General features: G+C 54.2%; 7 protein-coding genes across 7 annotated transcripts; 5 read left to right on the top strand and 2 right to left on the bottom strand.

Moving 5' to 3' along the window:
• Nucleotides 1–1,059: 1,059 nt before the first annotated feature.
• Nucleotides 1,060–4,671, top strand: CTAM01_14224 (methyltransferase domain-containing protein; the record flags this gene model as incomplete). Its single annotated transcript, XM_060530225.1, has 2 exons — nucleotides 1,060–1,136; nucleotides 2,547–4,671. 2 exons carry the CDS (start codon nucleotides 1,060–1,062, stop codon nucleotides 4,669–4,671), a joined length of 2,202 nt encoding a protein of 733 aa, XP_060375206.1.
• A 1,493-nt stretch (nucleotides 4,672–6,164) lies between these two features.
• CTAM01_14223 (complex 1 protein) lies at nucleotides 6,165–7,518 on the bottom strand (the record flags this gene model as incomplete). The annotated part of the gene is made up of 3 exons (XM_060530224.1): nucleotides 6,165–6,181; nucleotides 6,862–7,005; nucleotides 7,467–7,518. The coding sequence occupies 3 exons, from the start codon at nucleotides 7,516–7,518 to the stop codon at nucleotides 6,165–6,167; spliced, it is 213 nt and encodes a 70-aa protein (XP_060375205.1).
• A 572-nt stretch (nucleotides 7,519–8,090) lies between these two features.
• CTAM01_14222 (uncharacterized protein) lies at nucleotides 8,091–9,238 on the top strand (the record flags this gene model as incomplete). Its single annotated transcript, XM_060530223.1, has 3 exons — nucleotides 8,091–8,477; nucleotides 8,614–8,808; nucleotides 8,894–9,238. 3 exons carry the CDS (start codon nucleotides 8,091–8,093, stop codon nucleotides 9,236–9,238), a joined length of 927 nt encoding a protein of 308 aa, XP_060375204.1.
• Nucleotides 9,239–9,932: 694 nt separating this feature from the next.
• Nucleotides 9,933–10,469, top strand: CTAM01_14221 (uncharacterized protein; the record flags this gene model as incomplete). The annotated part of the gene is made up of 1 exon (XM_060530222.1): nucleotides 9,933–10,469. One exon carries the CDS (start codon nucleotides 9,933–9,935, stop codon nucleotides 10,467–10,469), a length of 537 nt encoding a protein of 178 aa, XP_060375203.1.
• A 1,404-nt stretch (nucleotides 10,470–11,873) lies between these two features.
• CTAM01_14220 (uncharacterized protein) lies at nucleotides 11,874–12,697 on the bottom strand (the record flags this gene model as incomplete). Its single annotated transcript, XM_060530221.1, has 2 exons — nucleotides 11,874–11,932; nucleotides 12,268–12,697. The coding sequence occupies 2 exons, from the start codon at nucleotides 12,695–12,697 to the stop codon at nucleotides 11,874–11,876; spliced, it is 489 nt and encodes a 162-aa protein (XP_060375202.1).
• Nucleotides 12,698–16,605: 3,908 nt separating this feature from the next.
• Nucleotides 16,606–19,572, top strand: CTAM01_14219 (ubiquitination network signaling protein; the record flags this gene model as incomplete). The annotated part of the gene is made up of 1 exon (XM_060530220.1): nucleotides 16,606–19,572. The coding sequence occupies one exon, from the start codon at nucleotides 16,606–16,608 to the stop codon at nucleotides 19,570–19,572; it is 2,967 nt and encodes a 988-aa protein (XP_060375201.1).
• Nucleotides 19,573–20,050: 478 nt separating this feature from the next.
• CTAM01_14218 (uncharacterized protein) lies at nucleotides 20,051–20,221 on the top strand (the record flags this gene model as incomplete). Its single annotated transcript, XM_060530219.1, has 1 exon — nucleotides 20,051–20,221. The coding sequence occupies one exon, from the start codon at nucleotides 20,051–20,053 to the stop codon at nucleotides 20,219–20,221; it is 171 nt and encodes a 56-aa protein (XP_060375200.1).
• Between the last annotated feature and the right edge of the window lie 2,599 nt (nucleotides 20,222–22,820).

Genomic DNA, 22,820 nt, shown 5'->3' with positions numbered 1-22,820 from the left:
TCCCGAGTCTGGGTTGTATGCCGCGCAAAGACCTCTCCCAAACTCCGAGTTGTTCCTGCGCGATAAACAAAAGGCAGACGGAATAGTAAAGCGACAGTGCCGGCATACCTACACGAGCTCCCGTTCTCGTGTACTTTTGCTTATCAGATAGCCCGAGGTCTAGCTCTGCGAAGCTACCCCATCTTGGTGTCTAGTCTTGTCAAGCTGGGCCGACTTGAGACGCGGCGCCGGGCGGGAGTACAAACCTTGGTGGACTTGTGTGCTAGCTCATCAGCATTGGTTAGCACGTTGTTAGCTAGCAGCGCACCACTCTACAAGTGGCAGACAACGAGAGCGCGCCGACGACAAGGCAAGCAGGCCAAGAAGCATACAGCAACTAACAACCGCCAGTAAGCAGCATCCAACTAGCGTCCAGTGCTTCCCTTCCCTTCCCGTCACCGAAGCCGGGAGCGCGAGGACCGCCGCCCAGTCAGAACAGGATAGGTTCTGTACACTGACTGCTCTGTGCCCTTTCTTTGGTTCCATTGGCAACGGACCAAGGACGGGAGACACTTGGGCGCCCTGTTATTGCGACGGCAGCGACTGCGACGTGGTACCTGCAGACAACCAAAGTACCTCGCCCACTCCTCCGTACGGCGAGCGAGCGACGCAAGGTGCTGCTGCAAGGTACAAGGCGGCCAAACGAACCTGTGGTGGACCCCGTTCGGTTCCCCAGCAAGCTCCAGCAGCCAGTTACGTCTGGTCAGCGTGGGTGTTTGTGTGGTGCGTGTGGTGAGTTTGTCCCCTCATCTTGTTTTTTTTTTCTTCTCTTTTCTTTCTGTTCTCTAGATGATTCCCGCCCGGTATGTGTGTGTGTGTGTGTGAAGCGGGCAGACGAAGACGAAGAACACGGCCAAGGAAAAGAAGCAGACGCAACGCAAGCGCTAGTGCAACGTCCGAGTTTGGTTCTCTTTGTCTCTCACATCGTCATTGCTCTCTGTATTTCGCTTTGTAGTCGCGTCCGAGAGAGTGTGAGAGGAAGAGAGAGTGTATGAGAGCACTGAGAAAGACAGAGAAATAATGTCCAAGGACCAAGGAACGCGGCAAGTCGCTCGTCTATTTGGTCCGTCTGCATCTGGTTCCTGGATGCTGAATCGGTACGGATACATTGCATCCTGACGGACTCTTTTTATTTTTTTATTTTTTTCTACTTTCTTCCTGTTTAACTGGAGTTGGAACCGCGGAAGAGAATCCGACTTGCTCTTTGGTCCCCCTCTCTTCCTCTTCCTCTTCCTCATCCATCTCCGTTATCCATTCCCACGTTCCATTTTCCCATTTTCCCTCATTTTCCAATTTCTCTTCCCCCCACCCCCCACTACCCCTGGGCCTCGCCGCCGCCGGGTGTCAGTGTGTACCTTGCCCAACTCAACTTTACCTGCCTGTTCCTACATACAGTACTTGACCCCATCCCCGGGGCTCCCTGCTGGTGTTGCTGCAAGGTACGTACAGACCAGTACGCTAAGTCATGCACCCTTGTTCTTTTGGTTTTGTCTGCCACTCTGCATCTGCTATGTATGTCGAGAGTATCTTTACGGTGTATCTTTACGGAGCATCTAAAGTGTACAGACAGACAGACAGACAGAGCAAAGAGAGAGAAACAAGACTGAGCGAGAGTCATGGGAGAGAAAGAGAGAGAGAGAGAGAGAAAGAGAGAGTGCGGGTAGTGTATCCGTAACGGAATAGTCTATGGATAGTGTGTTGCTTGTGCCACCACCAGAGCCACGAGGACTATCCGTCTTGGTTTCTTTGCTCTCGAAAATACCGACCGTTCCGTAAGTACATGGCGGTTCTATTGACTCTTTGAGGCGATGCCAAATTAAAGAAAAACATATCCTTCCTGGTTTCTCCCTCCTCCCCCTCCCCCCCCCCCCTCCCCCGTTCCCTTCCGCTTCCTTTCCCACCCGGGTGCTTCTCTTCCCCTCCACCGGACAGATACACTCATAGTGTGATTACAGACAGACACATACACACGCTCACGCACCCCTCCCCCTCCCCTCCAATCCATGATCTTCCCCCCTTTCCACCAGGTACATCACATCCACCATCATCTCCCCCCCAGCTGCTGCAAGGTCGCAACAGAAACTGGAATGGAACCGAACTGAATTCAACACACCCCCAAAGACCCAAACCCAGGAAAGCAAGCAAGCTGCTGCTGCTTGCTGCTGCTGCAAGGCAAACGAGCAAGCAAGCACAATCAGCCGCCAATCCCCTCCTCCTACCTCCTACGGAGTACCCCGACTCTCTCACTCTCAGTCTCTGTGCCTCCTTTCTACTGCTCCCACTCCCAAAAAGTCTCGTCTCTCTATCTCTCTCCCACAATCCACACGCAGTTTGCGGATCCCCAAACAACCCCCCTCCACCCCTCTGCCCCCTCCCCCCCGTCCATTGGAGCTGGAGCTCCCACCTGCGAGTTGGGTCTCATTGTCGTCCTCCCGGCCCCAGAGAGGGCAGGGCAGACATGAGGATCCAAGACACGAAGAGAGGACCCGACTGACCCAACTGACCAGAGCCACAACCACACGCACAACCGGGTCCCAAGCCCAAGGGCCCCAGAAATCCGCCGCTCCTCCTGACGAAGCACTCGTGGACGCGGAAGATTCTGCAAACATGTCCCAATACATGTACACCAGCTTCGCCCCCGTCCCTCCCATTCTTTCTCGCATCGAGTCGACCAGGCCAAAGACTGCGACTGCAACCTTGACAAACAAGAGCAAACAACAACAACAACCACACACGGCGGTTGGTGCTAGTGCTGCAACTACAGATACTACTACTACCACCACTACCACCACTACTACTCCTGCATCTGCCACTACAACTCTGTCAACAACATCAACAAAACCCCCCGCTGCCGCCCACGCCGCCGCCGCACCACCTACCCCGTCTTCCTCTTCTTCGTCCTTCTTCTCAAAGGCCAACCCGGCGGATTCTTCGCGCATACCGTCGCGCCAACCATCATCAAACAGTTCTCACTTTGGACAGCAGCAGCAGCAGCACCACCACCACCACCACCACCCCGCAACCCGTCTCAAGCACATCCGCACATCGTCATCGTCCTCGGCGTCACGCTCCTCGCACGAGACCTCACTCACACCCACGTCAACGATCCTCTCGACTGCGTCGCCCATCGACCCGCGCGATCTTACCTCGCCAGCGTCTCCAAAGAAGCACAAGCATCACCACTCGCTACAAGAGACACGCGCTGGTGCCGACCGCACTCGCATCCGGGTGCCGGCGCGCCTTCGCAAGGAAAGCGGCACCTTAAGCTCCTACGCGAGACACCCGCTTGTACCGCCTACACCATCTCACATCGGTCTCACTCCGAATGAGCTAAAACATGTCGCCATGCTCGTCGACACGGACACATCGGGCCGTCATCTCACTGCCGGCAAGGCCGGTGCAATTCCTTTTTCCCGTACCGACAGTCTTTCGTCGGCGGCTCCTTCAACCGCCTCCATGTCGACCCGCACAATGACGTCCTCCGACCCCACGACAAACTCGTTCGATGCCTCTCGCCCTTACTGCTTGCGCAATGGCCGCACATATCTGTCAGATCCGTCATTAGCATACCCCTTGCCTGTTGACCTGAGCGAGATCCATCGCCAGTCATTGCGCACACTGCTGCTCATCCAGTTGTTTGGCTCGCCAATCTGCTCCACAGCATTTACTAGCAAGCCGCCTGGTCGTGTCCTCGAAGTCGCCTGCGGTTCCGGATTCTGGAGTCAGTCGTGTCACCGGTATTTCGCGCAACGAGGCCACCCAGATATCCACTTCACTGGCATGGACATTGGCCCAATGGGGCAGCATGCGGGAGACGTATCTCGCGACATGAAATGGCGATTCATGCAGCACGACATTCGCAACTTTCCGTGGCCGTTTGCCGATGGCGAATTCGACTTGGTCATGGTCAAGGATCTGAGTCTGGTTGTGACGTCGCCGCACGCACTGCAGAACGCCATTGAAGAATATCATCGCATTCTTCGCCCCGGTGGCACTGTGGAATTCTGGGATAGCGACCACCAGATCCGCATGTTGCGGCCCCACGCCGCGCCACAGTCTGGCAACACCGAAGACACCGCCACCGTCGCCTCGCTCGGCGCGTATCCCATTTCGGCAAAGACCCCTTTGAGCGCGCCGCTGAACAACTTCCTCGTCGAGTACAACAGTTGGGTTCACCGTGCACTCGAGTCCCGCAATCTGAGTCCCGTGCCTTGCACTCTCATCGGTCCTATGCTCATCCAGGAATCCGAGGAGCTGACTGACATACAAAGCAAGCGCCTGGCGATCCCACTTTCTGAAGTTCGCTGGGAGCGCGAGGGCGTCGGCGGTGTCGTGACCAAGGACGGCAAGTCGTTCATCAACTCTGGCAAGGGCAAGGGCAAAGACAAACCGGACGAGCAGAAGAAGACGTTGACCGAGGCCCAGGCGGCGCTCCGCCGCACGGCCTTGATGACCGTCGTACAGCAGATCCAGAGCCTGGAGCCGATCTTGCGCGAGGTCAGCGGCAAGAGCCAGGACGAATGGGACGGCTGGCTGGGCAAGATGATGAACGACCTCATGAGGGAGAACGGTACGAGTTGGGGAGAGTGTTTGGAGGTCGGTGCCTGGTGGGCACGCAAGAGGGAGCGATGAAGGACCGCATGACGAAGTTATGGTGGACGGAAAAAAGAAGGGAGTTTTTTTTTTTTTTTTGCATTCGTGTTTTGGCGGCGACAGTTTATTGGACTCTATGGGAATGATTGGCCCTCAACATTGACCTATGCCTACACCCATCCCAAGACGCTCGCCGCATCACGCATCTGGGACGTAACGTTTCCTCAACGCCCGATACCGCTTGAGATAATACCTGTTGCGCGATTAGCATCATGGCGACTCGGAGGGCGAAGAAGCGCCAGTGTCAACAACAGAGCAGAATACAGTTTACCAGAAACAAGAGAAACAAAAAGGGACGGCGAAAAAAGGGACAAGGCAGGAAAGGATGGAAAGGGGGAAGGGAGGAAGGAAGGAATAGGGGGGGAAAGGTCAGAGATCCAGTTCATCGAGATACCCCATCGTCAACATCATCATCGTCGTCATCTACTACCACATCATCTACATATACACCTACATATCCTATCACATCGTTTACTATTACTATACAATACCTATATCTCCCCCCCAATATGCTTTCTTATGCTGTGTTGTGTGCCTCAAAGTGACGATGCTGAAAATGGAGAGTAATGCGGGGGATTATGGCGCCCTGGAGAAGCATATGCTGTAACCTTGAATGCATGGATTGACTTGGCATTCGGAAGAGGGTGATGGGTTTTACATGAAAGCCATGCGGGCACTCGACGGAGGCGACTTGCCTCGCCGTGAAGGGGCATCGCCAGTAGATTAACATCTCGAATTGACTTGTACGACCATTGGTAAGGGAAGTGGGGGATGAGTTGGATGAGTTGGATGTGAGGACGGAGAGGGGACAAGGACCGACTTGGTAAGAGTGGTTTGGATGGTATATCATTGTAGAGTGTGATCGAATCAGGGGCTTAGACAAGGTCTCGAGTAAGGTTGAGGATGTGAAGAGGCAGGGCAAATTTTCTCTTCTGCTTTTTGGGCGTTCTGTTTTTGCCAACTGTGGCATCGTCACCCGTTGCATGCTGCGGTAGCGAATCATGCCCTCTGTTTTTTTATTTTTATTTTCTGGGGAGAGGGGGGGTGAGGAAGGAGGATAGAGGATGTATGGAAGACTGACTTTGACCGTGTGAATCGCGCCTGGCAAAACGCACTTGCTCTGTAAGGAAACACGCCTGAGGAAGGACTCGGTTTGGGTGTTGGAGGGGGGAGGGGGAGGTACGGCGGGATGGCTTGAAAGGGGGACGCGTTGAACAGCGTACGTGCCGTTGAAGAGTATTGAACTCTCAAGGACTAGTGACATTGGTTCTCCCATAGCCTTAGTTACACTTGTTTTCCGAGGGCCGGGTCGAGGTAAGGCACATCGCTTGCGGGCGTGTTTGATAGGATAAGGAGGGACTTGTCATGGAAGTGATGATGTGTACTTGGGGAGACGAGGTTGCGAAGTTGGATGGACGTGGACGCAGACGGGCGCTTTTTTGGAAAGCGCAGGTGAGAGGCACTGGGCTGACTTACAATGCTTCGATTTCTGTGAGGTATTCAAGTCAGCTGTTTGATTCTATTCGTTGGTATAAAGTCTGATGTTATTGCTTCCCATTCGGTTATTGAGAGAATAGAATGGGGAGGAAAGAGGGATGAGATACAAAGGGTGAGTGCGTGACGGGAATGATGGAAGGTTATGACTCTGATAGAGTTGGGGGAGTAAAGCGATGTTGTCCACTTTGGAAAGTCTAGCATGGAACAAACGCAGCAAACGAAGAAAGTTGCCCAGAACTAGGTGTAGTCGCACTAGACGGTAAGTACTTCATGGAGAGCACTTCCCACGCCCGGAAGACAGCGGCATCCGGTTTAGATAGCTGAAATTGGGGACTTTGAGGCGCATATAGTATATCGAGACTCATGCTGGTGCACCACGAGACACACTCGCCTCCAACGTGGAGACAGAACTTGGGAAACAACCAACATCGAGATGCAGCGGAGTCAGTTGAGGAGGGGGGAGGCGTGCCCCCAAAGCAAAGACGAAATGTCCACGAAACCAACTCCAACTTTGGAATCGACCACGCGCGGTCATAGAGCCTGATGTCAACCGAGCATCCATAGATCTCACCTTGCCCTGTCCACGGACGAAGGACACGCCATCCAACTGGTGAAAAGGAACCCCAAACCCAGAGAAAGACATAAAGAAAGAAAGACAGGAAGACAACGTACCCTTCTTCACAAACTCGGCCCTCTCGATCCCCCTTCGAATAGCCTCCTCATCCCGCAGCGCAGCATTCGCGGAAAACGCCTTGTGCAGGCGGGGGCGGAAGTAATCGTAGCCGAGGGGGTATTCTCGGCCCAAGTAGAGGAGTTCTATTCTCCATGGTTAGTCATTTTTGTCTGTTGGGTTCATCTTGAGGTGAGGCTGTAGTGTGAGCCCAGGCATAATGGTTGACGGATAGAAGGTGAGCGGATATTGTAGAGGGAGGCAGGGAATAGAATAGAGAGAGGGCGAGGGGCAAAAAGATGTGTTGGAAAAGAGAGAGCTCTGGGTTTGGTCGTGCTGTGGTCAGTCGACTTGAAGAAATTCAACCGGATCATCAGTCTCAGGACGACAAGTATCTGTCGTAGAGTAAGGATGCGCCAGCGATAGACGTTTAGAAAAGCGCAGGTTTTGTCTTCACAACAAGTTATGTTGACAAGAGCAGTCAAACATCTCAGCAGCTTGTCTCACCGGGCAACCTCGAGGCTACGTGATACAGCTCGATTGAACAAGTGCGATGCTCCCACTCAGAGTAAAACGAACAACAATAATGAAAAGACTCTTAACTTACCCTTGTAAATGGCAATGACCCGCCTCCGCAACTCGGTATTCACGACGCTCATCCTCTTCTTTGAACAACTGTTGGAGCAGCTTGCGAAGTCTCAGAGAGTGGCAGTCTTTGAATATCGTCGTTGTAAGTGATGGTATGAAGAGATGGCGCAGTCCCGTCAATTATCGCATCTCCCGCTCATGGCTCGCAAGGTCGTCGTCGATGAGGTCGACAGCTCGCTGCAATGGCCTCAGACCTCGGCGAGATGATGTAAGACACCCCCTAAGGTGCCATCCCCACCACCAAGCTCCAACAGCTCTCGTGATTGGTTGGAACTTTCAACCTCATCCCACCTGTTCGTTCCCCCAGCTCAACCCAGGAGGCCGCTCTGCGCCGCGCCGCATCTTCAACTTCGAAACCCGCGGGACATTGGGAGCTTGAGGCCGGCCATCTCTCAACACTCTTTTCTCCCTCACGTCGCCATCTACCTGGTGGAGGACACGGCACCTTCAGAAAAGCGACACCGAAACCTAACCTTGATACCCTCACCCTCGCACGTCGCACCTCGACTCCCGAATCCCGACCCCGACCTCGATCCCAACACACCTCACGCATCCCGCTCGTCAGAGCAAGCCTCTCCCAAAAATGAGGTCCACAACAACGCGGCTCCAACAGTCAATGCTATCCCGCGTAGTCTCAGAATACTCCCGCGAAGCAAAGCCCGCCGCCGCCGCCGTCTCCAAAGCCGCCAAAGCTCCCCCAAAGGCCGGCCGCAAATGGCCCCTATACTCTAACAACACGCAACTCGCAAACACAATCTCGCTCAGCCCGCGAGAACTCTACAAGCGCATCGGGAAATGCCTCGCCTTTGGCTGCGACCCAGACCAGACCCAACGCGCGGCCAGTCTCCTGAGAACCATCAACGACGAATGGCGTAATCTCCACGCAGTCTCGCAGGGCATCTACGACCCCAAGAACTCGGCGTACACTGTCCGACTGCGAGATGGCGAGCCGAGTCATCGTCCATGGCTGGTGAGTCTTTGATCCGCCGTCTGCGCTAAGCAGTGCCAGCGCCAGCGCCAGTGCCAGTCCTGGTCCCGATCTTGATCTCGTGAGACCAACTTGTATCAACAGCGCCACTGACTGTTGTTCCCGTTTGCTCTCGTAGGGTATATCTCAAGCGTCTACCTTGACCCAAGTCGCTGAGCAGTCAATCGCCCGTTTTCTGGACCGCGTTCTCGAGACGGCAGATCCTCAAGATAGATTAGAGTGGGAGCGTCTTCGCGACAGCCACACCTGCAACGAGACACTGACAACCATGCACTGCCAAAACAAATCGCCACCGCAAACCCGCGCCTCTCCGGTATGTCCACAACATCACAGTCTCTTTTGCGCCCCCCGCCCCTCGTCCCTCAAGGATGCATGTGCTGATGAGCCTTCCCTACTAGACACTCTCGCTCGAGCCGCAAGTTATCAGCGCCTACACAAGGTTGCTGTCAAACGATTACGAAGAAAAGTCCACCTTCCGTTTAAAGGTTGTAATCTATTCACACAAGCACTTCACCAAAATAGCCGACTTCAACATGCATCTGAAGATCTCCACTCATGACAGAAAAGGGCTGCCCTGGCTCAGCCGTGAACTGAAGCGGGTGGCTGAGTTGACCAGCACCGACGCGGAGCGAAACGCCGCAGATGGACATGCAAGACATATCGCGAAAATGGTCACCAACCTGGAACTGGGTACATGGAGAAGACCAGACGCCAAGGAGGACTTTGGCAGCGCCGCGCCCTAACGAGATATGAGTATGACATGAGCTCAAATACTTCTCACGGCACTGGGTACTATCGCCATCGGACCAAAGACGCGAGCAAAATCCGTGGTCGAGCCGGAAACCCGGGACGGAAAGAGCGAGAGTCGCTCGTGTAAGTCGATTGAGCGAGGCGAGAAGACGCATGAATTTTGGTTCAATTTGATCAGTCATAGGCGAGTCGAGGCGAAAGCGGTCCTCTTGTAGAGGAAATTGACCCCGCCATTTGAGCGTGCCCCTCCGCTAGACAAGATGACGGGCGACAGCTTGATGGCTGAAGAGAGCTTGAGGCCATTCGACCCTACGGGCGACGCAAGAGGTACTCAAGTGTCTGCCGAATAGACGATAGAAAGCACGCCGCCGGAAGATATCCCTAGCATCGGCCCCTGGTAAGTACCAGTCATTGAGATAGAGACTCAGAAAGGTACAGCGCGCAACTACTCGACGCCGTGATCCTAAAAACCCCTGATCATGTGCCAAATCTCATCTTGATGTATGCATTGCAGAAATGCTGGCACGGGTTGAGCGCGTAATAATGAATCGATGCGGTCGGGTTGACATGTGACCTGGAGACCAGTGATTGGAACGGCTGAAAAGGACTCTTCACTGTCAAGGACAATGGTGCCACTGGGCTCCATGTCATGGCATCAATAACCGCTGTCCGTCCTGCTCCATACGCATGTATCGTCACGGAGTCTTCTCGGCGGCACAGGCTCTGGAAAAGAGCATCAGAGGCTCCGTGGAATTTCGCTCCGTGAAAAAATTTCTCAAAATTATCTTTCCAGACGTATACGGCGCACCGGCTGGCCTCGCGTCCAGTGTCCGCCGCTGGAAAATTCAAATTCGCTCCGAGAGGGGCGGCGCAGAGAGCCCACCGGGAGATCCGCATCGCACGGAGCCGCCCTTGCGCTATTACGTTGTGTCGCCTCACGCATCCGTACATGGGTATTCTCGTTGTGTATATCCGTACCCATACGACCAGATGACAGAGCGGTGCCACAGCCTGCAGACCGCCTTCAGAGTCAGCACCACAGTGCGAAAGGACATGGGCGAGAGGGAAGTCGACCCCGCTAAGCAGCCGCAGAAATATAACGGTCTGCAGGGCACCAATCAGCTCGCGACCGGATCATGGGCCGCCAAGTCTTTTTCCCTCGTCGAGATGGAGGGGGAGGAGCCGCGATTTTGCAAGTGTAAGCTCTGGAGGCTGCGGTGGTGATTGAGGTGAGCTGCTGTGGTGCTGCAGTGCTGCGTGTTGAGGTGATTTGGGGCCTGGGGCTGCATGAGAGGCGTGCCGTAGCTTGTGCTGCAGGAAGGCTGGCGTCTTGAAGCTTATTCCCGGGGCTTTTAGTCTCGATGCTAGATCAGTTGACGGGGTGCTAGTCGAATCTCCTCGCTATCCATGATTGGAGAGGTCATTGTCCCATCAAGTCTCTCGCTGCAGTCGAGATCCAATGGTGAAGTATGGCTGCTGCAGCGGCAGAGAATGAGTGAGACTGTGGGGAAAGTGCCGTAACATCGCTTCTTCTTCTTCTCCCTCCAACTCTCCCCTCATCCTCAAAGTCCTACCATCGTCAGGCACTAATAGTGATACAAAGTCCTGGTGAGGACACCCGCAACCCACGCTTGGTCACTGACTCTTTGAAGAATTTCTGTACGGCACCACGAATCAGGTGATTTGACTGCAAATTGCTCTCCACGGCATCCCGAGTCAGCAGTCCACTTGAAGTGCACCGGCTGTGACATGGGAGGCAATCTGGCAGCAAGGCGCGCCGCTGGTAGCAGCCAAATGCCGACAGGCAGATCGACTTGCTTTACCTCTCTGCGCCTAGCTCCCTCTTGTTCCTCGCCGTTTATGCTCAAGACCTGGGGGGTCAAGTGGGGGTTCACCACCATCACAGGTAGTATTTTCCAATCATCTCTGTCGTGACTTGTCGAGCAGGTTGAATACGCCTGACGACGGTCCAGGATGTGGTTGCATTGCCGCACTGTCTTGCTCCTTTCGATTTTGTCCCTCCTCCTTTTCCGGGTGGGATACCTGTCATCTCGATCGGAGGATAATTAGCTAAACGGGTGGAGATGGCGGCAAGAAAAGCTTGACCCTGCAAGCTGATCGATAAAGGTGGAAGCGCCGTAAGAGTTGCCAAATTTTCTCTCCTGTCCATAATAGTACGGATATGCCCCGTTGACACTTTTGCAACCCCGTCGTCCACCCCGTCTCGTCCACCCCGCGGGTTCATTTGAGGCCGGATGTAGATTTGATGTTGGCTCAATGGAGGGGCTCAACTAAGTCATCGGAAGCGGTCAGCGGTCAGCGGTCGGCGGCCGTTCACTACCTCGCCGGCTCTTTCGGAGAGACCATAGGGTGATTGGCAGCGGAGAGGAGGGATGGCCGACGCGCACTGTCTAGGTTATTTCCAGAAATGGCTTTGTTATGTTTCGAATCAAAAGGAGATCGTCGACAGCCGGGCAAAGGCGACAAAGACATGGGCGCCTGCGAGGACAGGACCACTTTGTCTAGGGCCTGCGACGGGGTCGAAAACAGCGATGCGGATCTCCGGACCACAGCCGTGTCCAGCCATCAGCAGTATTCGTAGTCATTGCCAGTCGCTGTTGAGACTCATCAGTCGCGTGCAAAGCGTTGTGCCTGTACCGGTACGTGCCCGTACAGTACTCTGTAGGCTGTCAGCGTGTCAAGCTGGCCCCGTCATGTCACATCATGCTGGATCTGAGGAGGAATTGGCTCGAGCGAATGCCGCCTTAACGATGCTGTGGTTGGGTGCCCAGAAAGCTACGCATGCGACATTCCTCGACTAGTTGATGATCGACATGGGAAATCTGCCCTCCCAAAAGTCTGTTGCCATTCGTGCCAGGATGAAGGCAATGAGATGCTGCACGTTCCGCAGAAATCATTGCACTACTGAATGTGAGCCAAAGTGAGAGTGCAGTGCAAGTGTAATGTGATGGTGCGTTGTCAACCACGAGACATAACGAAACGAATATGCATTGCTGCATACGAGTCTCAGTCTTCCGCCGTCGAGTCGCGGCCGAGCACAAGCTCCACCCACGATGCTCCTGTCCCGTCGACTTGTCCTCTGGCTTGGTGGTATCGTTGCCCTGATCCATGGCTGCCCTGAAATTGGACACTGGCCCGTGAGGTGGTGGTGGTGGTGGTGTTTGGTGATTTTGGTTACGCTCGCTCTGGAGGGCTAGCGCTGGATTTGTCGTTCGCCCGTGATGCTTTTCACTGTGCGAGGGGTCCAAGGGGTCAAGGCACTCTCGTCTTGCCAGGTTCTTTGGTTTCGTCCCCACGTTTTCGTGCCTCGTGCTTGGTGCCTCACCGAAGAGCGTTTCGACTTGTGAAGTTGTGCCCCGATTGTCGGCGTCAAGATGGTGATCGTGGAACGTCAGGCCACCGAGCGTCGGAGGAGACTTATACAGGTACATTCAACACACAGTGAGCACTAGAGAACGGGAAGCACGTTGTGCGGCTGGCGGTTGGTGGTGGACGGAACCGTGGATGCGTGGGTGGCATCGTGCCCCTTCAAGGGGGAGGCCGAAATGGTAGCCCTTGAGGCGAATATATTTCCGTCGGAATAGCGTAGCGTGATGTGGAGCATACTTTGACGATCGTCGGTGTGCGCCTGGGGAACGGGCTCTGGCGAGCGAGGATTGATGAATAATGTCGAGCTTCGGCCGGGGCGGACAGGCGATGGTTGTCTTTGAGATGTCCTCGTGGCTCGCTGGGAAAGCGATAAGAAATTTTGAGTGCGCGGGGGTGGTCTGCAAGAGCGGGGAGAGCCTAGTCTCGAGGTGACAAGGAAGGCGGGAGGTAGTACACACACTGGTGGTCCATCCTGTCGCGTCCTGTTCCAAGGTGCTAAGTACTGCGTGATGGCCAAGTTGCGTCGACATGTGGGATGACGAGCACGAAGAGATCGTCCACCGCCCAGACAGCCTGCAGACAATAAGGCCCGGCCTGACAATGACTGTGTGTCGGTACTAGTGGATAGTGCTGTGTACGGAGTACCAGCATAGCTTGCTTTGGAGGGAAAGAAACCAGGCACATGTGGTAGAGAGTGCGGGATGGGCGTTCAGCGCAGCTCAACCGGGCCATTGGCAGTAGCCCCGATGCTGGCTCTGAATATCGCTTTGGCGGCATGACTATCCGACGTAAGTGCCATTACTTATTACTTGATTTATGCGTCGATGCGTGAGTGCCTTCAAGGGCATGTACTGTGGTACCTCAAGGTCGGTGAACGGGAGCGATGAACGGCCTGGGAGGGACAGAGTTAGGTGTAATGATCAGGCAGAGGCGGTACGGATATCATCCAGTCTCTTCTTTCATTACGTCCCCAGGTATGTTCCCAAAGATTCCAGCTAAGCCGGGTCGTCATGCGAACAGCGATGATGGGTGTTGCGGACGAGTGACAGCATGGACAACGGTCGATGACAGAAGCCGTGGACAAGACGAAGAAAAGACGACGAGTGACCGAACTAGGGACGAAAGAAGAAGGACGTTCCAGTGAGTCCAGCGACGGCGCTGTCGTACCTAGGCTCGTAGTGGCGGGTGGTGGTCAGGGGCGCTGAATATGACGGGGATGTCGAAGAAGAGAGAAATGTATCGTTCACTGGTATCCGTACGAATACTGTGTAAGGGATGGTTGATGTTTGGAATGATTGGGGAGAAGAGCTGGCGACTTGGGAAGAGTAAAATGAAGAAGGGAATTTAGAGTTGGGATATGACGATTGTTCAATGGGAAGGAGGCGCGCAGCACGGAGGGGAGCACCACCTTCCCAACCTCACACCGCACATGAGGTATGGGAAGGAAGCAATTGACATTGGTAAGGTAGTCTCCTGAGTGAGGTAGGTACTTGCACGAAGTTGAGAAGGCACACGACCACGATACCTTCCTTTTCTCTGCGTGCCCAGGTACCTTGCCTTTGGTACCTACTCAATGTCTATCCCTTACCTAGGTTCTCAACTTCTCTATGTATTCAGTGGAAGGAACCTAGGTACCCTCCTGCCTGTGTCCAAGGTACCTACGTCAGGTTCCTCGACTTATACGATACTTGGTCTGAATAGTGAGCAGTGAAGCACGGAAGGGGCGGAAGGCATGATGGAACAAAACTACGGATAGAAATACCTTACATTGATATCCCAGCACGATGCCGCCATGTCAGGTAATGCAGGACACGATTTCTTGCCTTGCTTGCGTGTTTTCCGTTCCGTCTGGGGATCCATCCTGTGCCAGGCCCTGGGAGCTGGAGGAAGGAGCAGCAGCTATGCAATGCGCTGCATCTCCCGTGCTTGGCCAGCCCTGTTTACGACTACCTACCTACCTGCATACCGTTCTTATGGTAGGTAGGTAAAGTAACCTCAGTATGCGAATGCATTTCCATACGAATGCCCCGTTCCATAGTCAATCCACATCATGAACAACACATCACGAACAAAAAAGCTTCTGGACCCTGTCCGAACAACGCCTTTATCAAGCCAGGCCGAGGGTGCATCACTGCATGCTGCATGTCGTGAACTCGTCATCCAGCACTCAGTCATCGCTCGTTTAGCAGCTTCAGCACCGGTGGCCCCCTGTAATCTTACTTTTTTGGCGGCGGCCCCAGAATCCAAAGGGCTGCAGAACTGCGTGACCGCCAACGGCATCTCATCCCATCAGCAACCTTGAATCGGCCTCCATGATCCATCCCGGCGCTGGCAACTGCGGCTTGCCTCGGCCGGGGGTACCCCAATGTACAAGAGCATGAAAGGAAATTGCCCGTTGAGCTAGACATAATTTGACCGAGTCACAAGTACTGCCCAGGTCCAGATTCCGAGATCCTGATTCTGATTCTGATCGGGGGGGTCGAGGAGAGGGTGGAGAAGAGTGGTGAGTGGGTCAGAGAAGAAGAGACCCTATCTCCACACTGGAGGTCGCAAACCAATGAGACAGCTCCTGAGGACGGATTGATCTAGTCAGGGCCCCACTTGAAGGGGACTTGAGCCAAAGTACCTCCCCACACCTCATCAGACCGGGAGGAACAGCGAGAAAAGTGAAAGGAACACAAGAAAAAAATACCAAGTGAAAAATGTAAAGCAGTCCTCGGATACGTATCGACAAGAAGTTACGTACCCGTCCACCCACCTAAGGTAAGTCGAAACAGTGCGACTGGATCCTTTCCCGCACCATCCGTCATCCCTGCTCTCGTGCTGTTCCCGCGCAGTCTTTTTTAAAATAAACTCGAAGCGAGGCGCTCTGCCCCTAACACCACCGAGACTGGCTGCTGCAGAGGGGAAGGGGAGTGCTCAAAACCTAGAAATAAAAAATAAAGTAAAAGAGACCAACACACCACAAATTCCTCTTCACGGACAACAAATTGGATGTGTTGCTGCTGTAATTGTACGGGCGGGCATACTATCTTACTCGGAAATACAGTCAGTCACCTTACAAATACGGAGTACACGGAGACGAATGGGGGAGGAAAGAGAGGGCTTTCTTCCACTGACTTTTAATTCTTTGACGCCTCAGTTCATCCCCATTTCTCGGCTCTTACCCGAACTCGTGCCGCCCTTGCCAACTCAGGTCAGGTCAGGTCCTTCTTTGTCTGTCTGTCCCCCGGTACCTTACCTAAGTGACCAAGGTACCGAAGTGTCTTGTGGGCTTACCCAAGGCTGCGAATAAACTTGGAAGGTACCCGAGCACCACAGCGCCTTCCACACTATATTGCGGCTTTGCCTTGGTTTTTTCCTCTTCCCAAGTAGCCCCCTGTTTCCTTCCATCGGTACCTTTCCTTCCCTACGTGCCTACCTACACAGTACAGGACGGGAGCACCACCTAGGTACTTTGCATCGCTGCTCTTTCAACCCACCTACCGAACCTTTCCCGACGCGAGTAATCTGGGCAACACTTACTTTACTTTACCACTACCACACAAACCTCCCCCCCGTTCCAAGGTTCGGAAAAAACAACAACTCAACCATCATTATCACCGTCTCGCCTCTCTGGAACCTCAACCACCCACCTACCCACCCTCCTTCGGTTCCCCTCCTCTTCCGACCTGCTGCCGTGAGCCACGACGCATGAGGCCCCACGGCAATCCTCCGAGTATCTACGTCTTTGCGCTCTCCTTTGCGTCGAGTGCATAGTCGCCTTTCTCTCTTTCTCTCTCTCTCCCTCCGTCATCTTCGACCTCGCCCACGCCACATTCGTCCCGATCGCTCTCGAGGGCGGGATATCGCTCCCTCGCCTCTCCCCCTCCTCCAGCATCCAGACCAGTTCAAGTCGTGCTGCTGGCGCCCCCCGACCTGCCTCTGAAAGGGCTCCCGGGTCGGCGGACAGCAGATATCCTCCTAGCGCATGCCTCGTGCTTCCAGCTCTGCGAAGCGACAGCAAGGCGCCGCCAACCAACGCGACACCAGGCACGAAAATGGTCTTGTAGGCCCCGCCAAGCGAGTTGCCAACAAGAAGAGCCAGTCGAACCTCGACGCTTCAGCTAGGACATCCTCTGACCAGAATGCTGCTGCCCCGGCTCTCCCCTCGCCTTTGCCCAACGGCACTTCCAACGGACACCTCAAGACCCCGAACCTCGCTGCGCCCGCTTCCGACCACAACGGCAACATCATGGCCCCTGAACACCGGAATGGCCATGCCGCTACCAGGCGGCCCTCGTTAGGCGGTTGCTCCGAGACTTCCTCGTCCGACTCGCTCTCCTCCGCCATGGGCAATGGTGCTGCTGACGCGAGCCACCGCCAGATTGATGTCAACGCCACCAAGAACGCCGACGTCCATCGCGACCCTGGTGGCCCTATCGAATTCGCCGCTACCGTCCTGAGGGCACTGCCTCTCTACGACACCCTTGCCATCCTCATCCTGCTCATGCAGGTCCCTCCCGTCGCCCTCTCCGGTATCTACATGGTCTTCACCTTCCTCACCTTTGTGCCCCCTGTTACTACGAGCTCTGGAATGAACATCAATCTCGCCGAGATCTTTGACTACAACTCCACCATGCCCTCCCTCGTTACGGTGCTCTGCATGGATGTCTTTATACTGCTCGTGTGGCTCTTTCTGTGGCCGCCCATGCAGCTCGCCATCCTTGACTTTGCAAAGCCCGTCATCGCCGCCACTTTGGGTGGTGGATCCAACACGAGGGAGGGAGCGTCAAGGAGCGTCACTACCTGCTTCTTCCTCGTCATAGGCTCGCATCTTCTGCGCGGTTCAAGATTTCACTGGACCCGGGCAACAAAGTTCCTCCCAGCCAATTGGCGGTTCTCCCCCGACTCCGACGATCCGTTAGAAACATTTACGCGCGGTTTCGATAAGAGAGGACCGCACGGGTGGATCAAGAGCGTGCTTGCCATACATATTCTAACGCAGGGCATAGTGAGGTACATAAGAGAGTGGTATTTGAGAAGAGAAAAGGGAAGTCCGTCGACACACAGCATAACGGACCCGGAGGCCGGTAAGTCGTACTCGAACGAGACGACCACCGACACGGGGTTCGCTACGCCAGACAGCGACACGACTTTCCAACAAAATGCGACAGTATCATCTACGAAAAAGAAGAGAAAACAAAGCACACAGGTGCGTCTTCAGCAGCCGTTGTGGGCCGCCCTAGCGAGCACCAAAATTGTCATGGTTAAGGAGTACGAATTATCGCACGCTACTTCCGAGTCAGCCGGTTCCAATGCCACCGACATTCACAACTTGGGGAATGCCCCCTTTGACAGTCAGGCCGAACAGATTTGGATATCGTATATTGGCCACGATGAGGTTTGCTTCAACACCAGCTACTTTCCTGACAGCCCGAGCGTTGCTCCGAATGGGCACGTTTCGCGGCCGGCAGGAGTCGACACTTCAAAACCTTTCTACGTCCGAGTAAACAACGCCTTCTGGCAGCCGACACGTATCTTCCGCATCCAGGACGACGACCAAGACGAGCAATCCAGCCAACACCGTTGGTGTGGTGATATTTACGGACTGCGGCCGCTGTCCAAGTACGTCTGCGAGTTTGTCGATACACGCACGAACCGAGTCGTCTTTTCCACCAGCATCCGCACCTCTTTTGCTCCCAACAAGGACCAAGAGGGCTCCGTCAACCCGCCCGTCAGCACGCCACAGTCTCTCCGCCCCGACTCGCCCGCGACGACGCTGAAGAGCACAATCAACGCGAACAACGAGCGGCTGGCGGAGGAGAAGTCTAGGCTGAAGACGCTACGCAAGGAGTGGAAGAACAAGATTGCCGCGCTAAGGAAAGAGAACGAGAGACTCGACAATGTGATTCAGACCGCAGGTGGGAACGACGACAAGCACAGGCAGAAGATTATCCAGCAAGAGACCAACAAAGCCCAATCCGAAAAGGAGATTGCCCAGCTCGAAGCAGAGCTCAAGGAGTTTGAGAAAGCACCTGAGGGATTCTACGAGCGTAAGAAACAGACGGAAAAGGAGTGGGCTGCCGAAAAGGCCATCTTCGATACCGCCTCCAAAGAATACAAAGACTACAAGGCCGCCATCGCCAAGGCTGTGAAGGCCAAGGAGGACGAGCAGGCTGCCGCGCAGACCAAGAGGAACAAGATTGCAGCACGCATCGCCAAGGTGGACACCGAGCTGGGCAGAATCACGGATGCTAACAATCGTGGGCTGGACGAGGCCGAGCGTAGGCGCCAGGCCCGCATCGCCTGGCAGGCGGAGACATCGACGATTGAGAATAACTTCCGGGGCAGCATTGCGGATATTAAGGCAGCCAACGCGAACAAGCAGGAGCAAGTCAACGCTTTGCTACAGCAGCTCCAGGCATACCATGAGCATATGAACTACGCCACGACTGCCGCGATGCCCTATGATCTTCCCGAACGTCATTCCGCCCAGCCTCAGACCACGTCATCCGCCTACAATCCCGCCGCGCCAGCCTGGACACCACCGTCCGCCGCCGCATCGCAGTATGTGATGCCTGCCGGGTCTATGTGGCCCACGTCCACCATGACCGCGTCTGGTTCTGTGTTGCCGCTGCCAGCGTCCTCTATGCAGCCTGTGTGGGGTTATCCGCCTACGCACCAGAGCACTGTCTCTCTCAAGGCTAGGGGCCGCTCCTCCTCGATGCTTAGCGATGTGTCTGGGTTCACGCAGTCTAGCAACGGCGACGACGAGTTCTTGTCGCTCCATAACACGCCTGCGCAGCAGCCCATGGCTCAGCGCACGCCCGTCACGTTTGCTTTCACGCGACGTCAACGGAGCGACGGCGCTGGGTCAGGCTCTGGCGGCAGCAGCGTTCACAGTGGAAGCGCTAGCGGCAGCGGAAGCATGCGGGATCCTCAAAGTCCGGTCTGAGATGTGTCTGTTTTCATCGGGAATTGTGTCTTGTTTTTTGGTGGTCAACTTTCGAAAGGTCTTTCGAGTCGAGACAAGTTTCTTGCTGGGCTGTCTAGTCAACCACTTGTTGGTGGACCTTGTCCTCATGCCATTAGTCTTCCCTCCTCTGAGTTGGAGGGCTGTGCTTATGTCGAGGTTTAGTCTGTGGATAGGTGGACTACATGTCCGTAGCGATTTCGTCTGGCGAAATGAAGACTAAAAAAAGTTGTGCCTTTGTTTAGATTATCTGTCTTTTGACATGGTCCTTGTGATGTCTATGGTGAGGATGACATGACTACCTGATTTTATGATAAGATGCCTATGAAAGTTACCTTAAGTACCTTACCTGCCTTGCGCTATCCGTAGTCGACGATAAGATATGATAACCACATGTATTGGGAAAAACAAGGTTTATGGACTGCTGCAGGCACGTCGGGTCGCCGCGTGCCTAGAAACTATGGCCGGGAATGGCGTCGGCGGTGCGGCGCCGGTGTCGGTGCTCGGTTCTGGGATAAGGTACTTGGGGTTTTCTGGATTGCTCGTCTGCCCGCGCCGTTCGTCCCAATCTCTTGGCTTGGGGGGGTTATCGATTCCCTGCCCCCCCTCTCGGCAGTTGGGAAGCAGTTGAGGCAGGGTGTTTGGCCTGACCCTTTGGTGGCTGGGTTTGTAAAGGCACACAGGTCTCCAGAGCAGAGAGATGCTTTGTATGGGCTAGAATGGTGGGTTCACGAACTTGAAAGCTTGTTATACGTTGAGCCATTCCTTCTTGTGGGATGTTTTATACATGTTTGCACATGTCTGAGATGACTTTGTTTTGTGTTGGTAAATGATTGATGAGGTGTTGGAGCGTTACTCATGTTTCGATAGATTCAACATAGCTATTTGCTTTACCGTATGCCAGGTACCTAGTTCGAGGAAAGCGCATGGATCGTTCATTCACCTGCGCAGTGTAGGTAGAACAGCAAAGTTTTGATCGGGAGCACCCCCTAGGTAGGTGACGTGGGAGAAAGAAACCCCCCCCCCCCCCAAACATCCGATCATTATTCCCTACTATTTCTCTGATTACGAATAGTGGCCAGTTAATGTTTTAGAAACTACGGCTTCAGTGTTCAAATTTCTTAACATACAAATGCAGAATAAATGTCGATGGATGTGATGGTTGTGGTGGTGGGTGTAAAAGGAAGTGCGCATCTGGATGAGTTTTGACGCTCACTGGCCCCCGTCTCCCACCAAGGCTATTGTCATCAATTGTTCGGTTCACGGCAACATTATCAATAGGCATGATGGGAGAGAAAGTTGTTACGGTGGCTCACCGTCAAACTTACAGTCAACGAGTCACGACGATCCATGGCTTCAAAGTTCAAACCCTCTCCCCCTGTTGATACACTATCACATGCTCTACAGACTTTTCCGGGCATTCATCTCGCGATCCACGATGGACAAGAAAAACATCCCATGTGCGCGTTTGGTGGTACTCTACGGACCCGTACGACCAACGGAAACAGAGAATGCATACAAGGGTGTTTGTGAGCAATGAGGGGTTGAGAGGCGGTAGCGTCGTTTCTGGGCGGCTACGCGCATGTACGCAGTGGAAAAGAAAATAAATAAAAAAATACCTCGGAACTGATTTGCGACTTGTCGAGTATTGGTCGGTTCATGGACCTGTCTGTAAAGCTGGGTGGTTGGGAGTGAATTCTAGATAGCACCCATGTATGTGCCAGTCATGAACGCAGGATCTCGCTCAGTGGCTCTCTATGCTTTTTTTTTCCCTTTCGACGTATGAAATGCTTAAGCATGATTGTTCAAAAACGCCAGAGGCTCATGATTTGTCCAGTGTTGCATGCGCATCTCCAATACCACCGCTCCCTACAGAGACATCCGAGAGGGCTGTGTTTGAAATGCATAGGGGAGCTTTGGCCCTCTCCCAATCAAGGTGTAACGGGCGAGTTCCACAGGCGTGTAGAGGAGGCGCCTGTAGGCTGTAATCGCCTATGCGAGGACGGAGTCAGGGCTGTTAGTTTACTCGCCATAGTGCCCATAGTTCCATAATGTAGTATTGGACCCTGGGCTGGGCTCGAACTTGCATCGCGCCCATTGGAGATGGGTGGGAGGGCATGGAGGGGTCGCTGCGCTTGGTGTGCAGGTCCCCTTGTACGGGAGAGCGCGGACTGGTTGAGTGGTGACGAATCAGGTTGGATAGACGGGGGTTGAACTCATGGCTATTCAAGCTATCCAAGGGAGGGAGACGCCGTTTAGGACAGTTTGGGAGGGGGGATATGGGTAGTGCCCGTGTTGGTGTTGGTGGTTCACTGTTTAGTCTGTAGTCTTTGGGTGTGGTTTTTATGGTTGGAGTACTTGAAGTAGATGATGATTAAAGACGATAGAATGGTTAAGGGTGCCATGTAGAGAGCCCCCCTCTTCGACATGGGATTCTCGGACCTGGCGCGATCTAGGGGCGGGAAAGGTGAGCGGTGGTCGGTAAAGAGGGTGAAGAGGGTGAAGAGGAGGGCTCTAAGAGGAGACACATGACTTTTTTAACGATTTGATTTGCTCAACTGGCGCCCATTGATGGTGTGTCACATGAATAGAAGAATCGGAGGATATCCGCGTTTCTCTCTTTCACTTGGTCTTCCATTTCTTTGCATTTGTCTGTGCTTATCGTGTGCGGCTGACGATTCTTCGTCCGGAGTTTGCTATATACTCCAGGACGATTGATATCATCTTCTTCCTCAGCTGTACTCTTCCCGAAGGGTTATCCCTTCCACCTCTCATCCCGTTTCTGCCGGCCCCCTCCCCGCGGCCGTCTAAGCCACCGTCTCGGCCGCGGCCAGATCGCCACCGAAATCGCACCGACGGATTGCATTCCAGTGCCCGCCCCCGAACACAGCGATAGCCACACGCAGTAGCAAACGCCGGGACAATTCGTGTCACTCTGCTTTACCAAAGAGCAGGCGCAGGCGTTTCTATTTGAGTAGCGACTAAAGGAGGACTGGACATATCGCGTCATACTTTCTCGCCTGTTCGTCTAGGTACCCAGGTTGGAAGACAAGGTTTCTCACTTTGTCCGCAACTTACCGGCTCTGGAGACGGGATTCAGCTGCGCAAGGTCACTCGCCTCGGATTTTGACTTGTGATTATCCCCATTTGCTCAAACACACCGAGGCAAAACGAGCATCGAAAAGGCGGAGAGGGAAAAAGCAGGATCCCGCTCGACACCGAACGCTTGG

Source organism: Colletotrichum tamarilloi, assembly GCF_030869305.1.
Source record: "Colletotrichum tamarilloi strain Tom-12 chromosome Unknown Scaffold_116.1, whole genome shotgun sequence".
Classification (NCBI taxonomy): Eukaryota; Fungi; Ascomycota; class Sordariomycetes; order Glomerellales; family Glomerellaceae; genus Colletotrichum; species Colletotrichum tamarilloi.
Note: the sequence above shows the minus strand (reverse complement) of the source record. Positions and strands in the feature narration are given on the sequence as shown.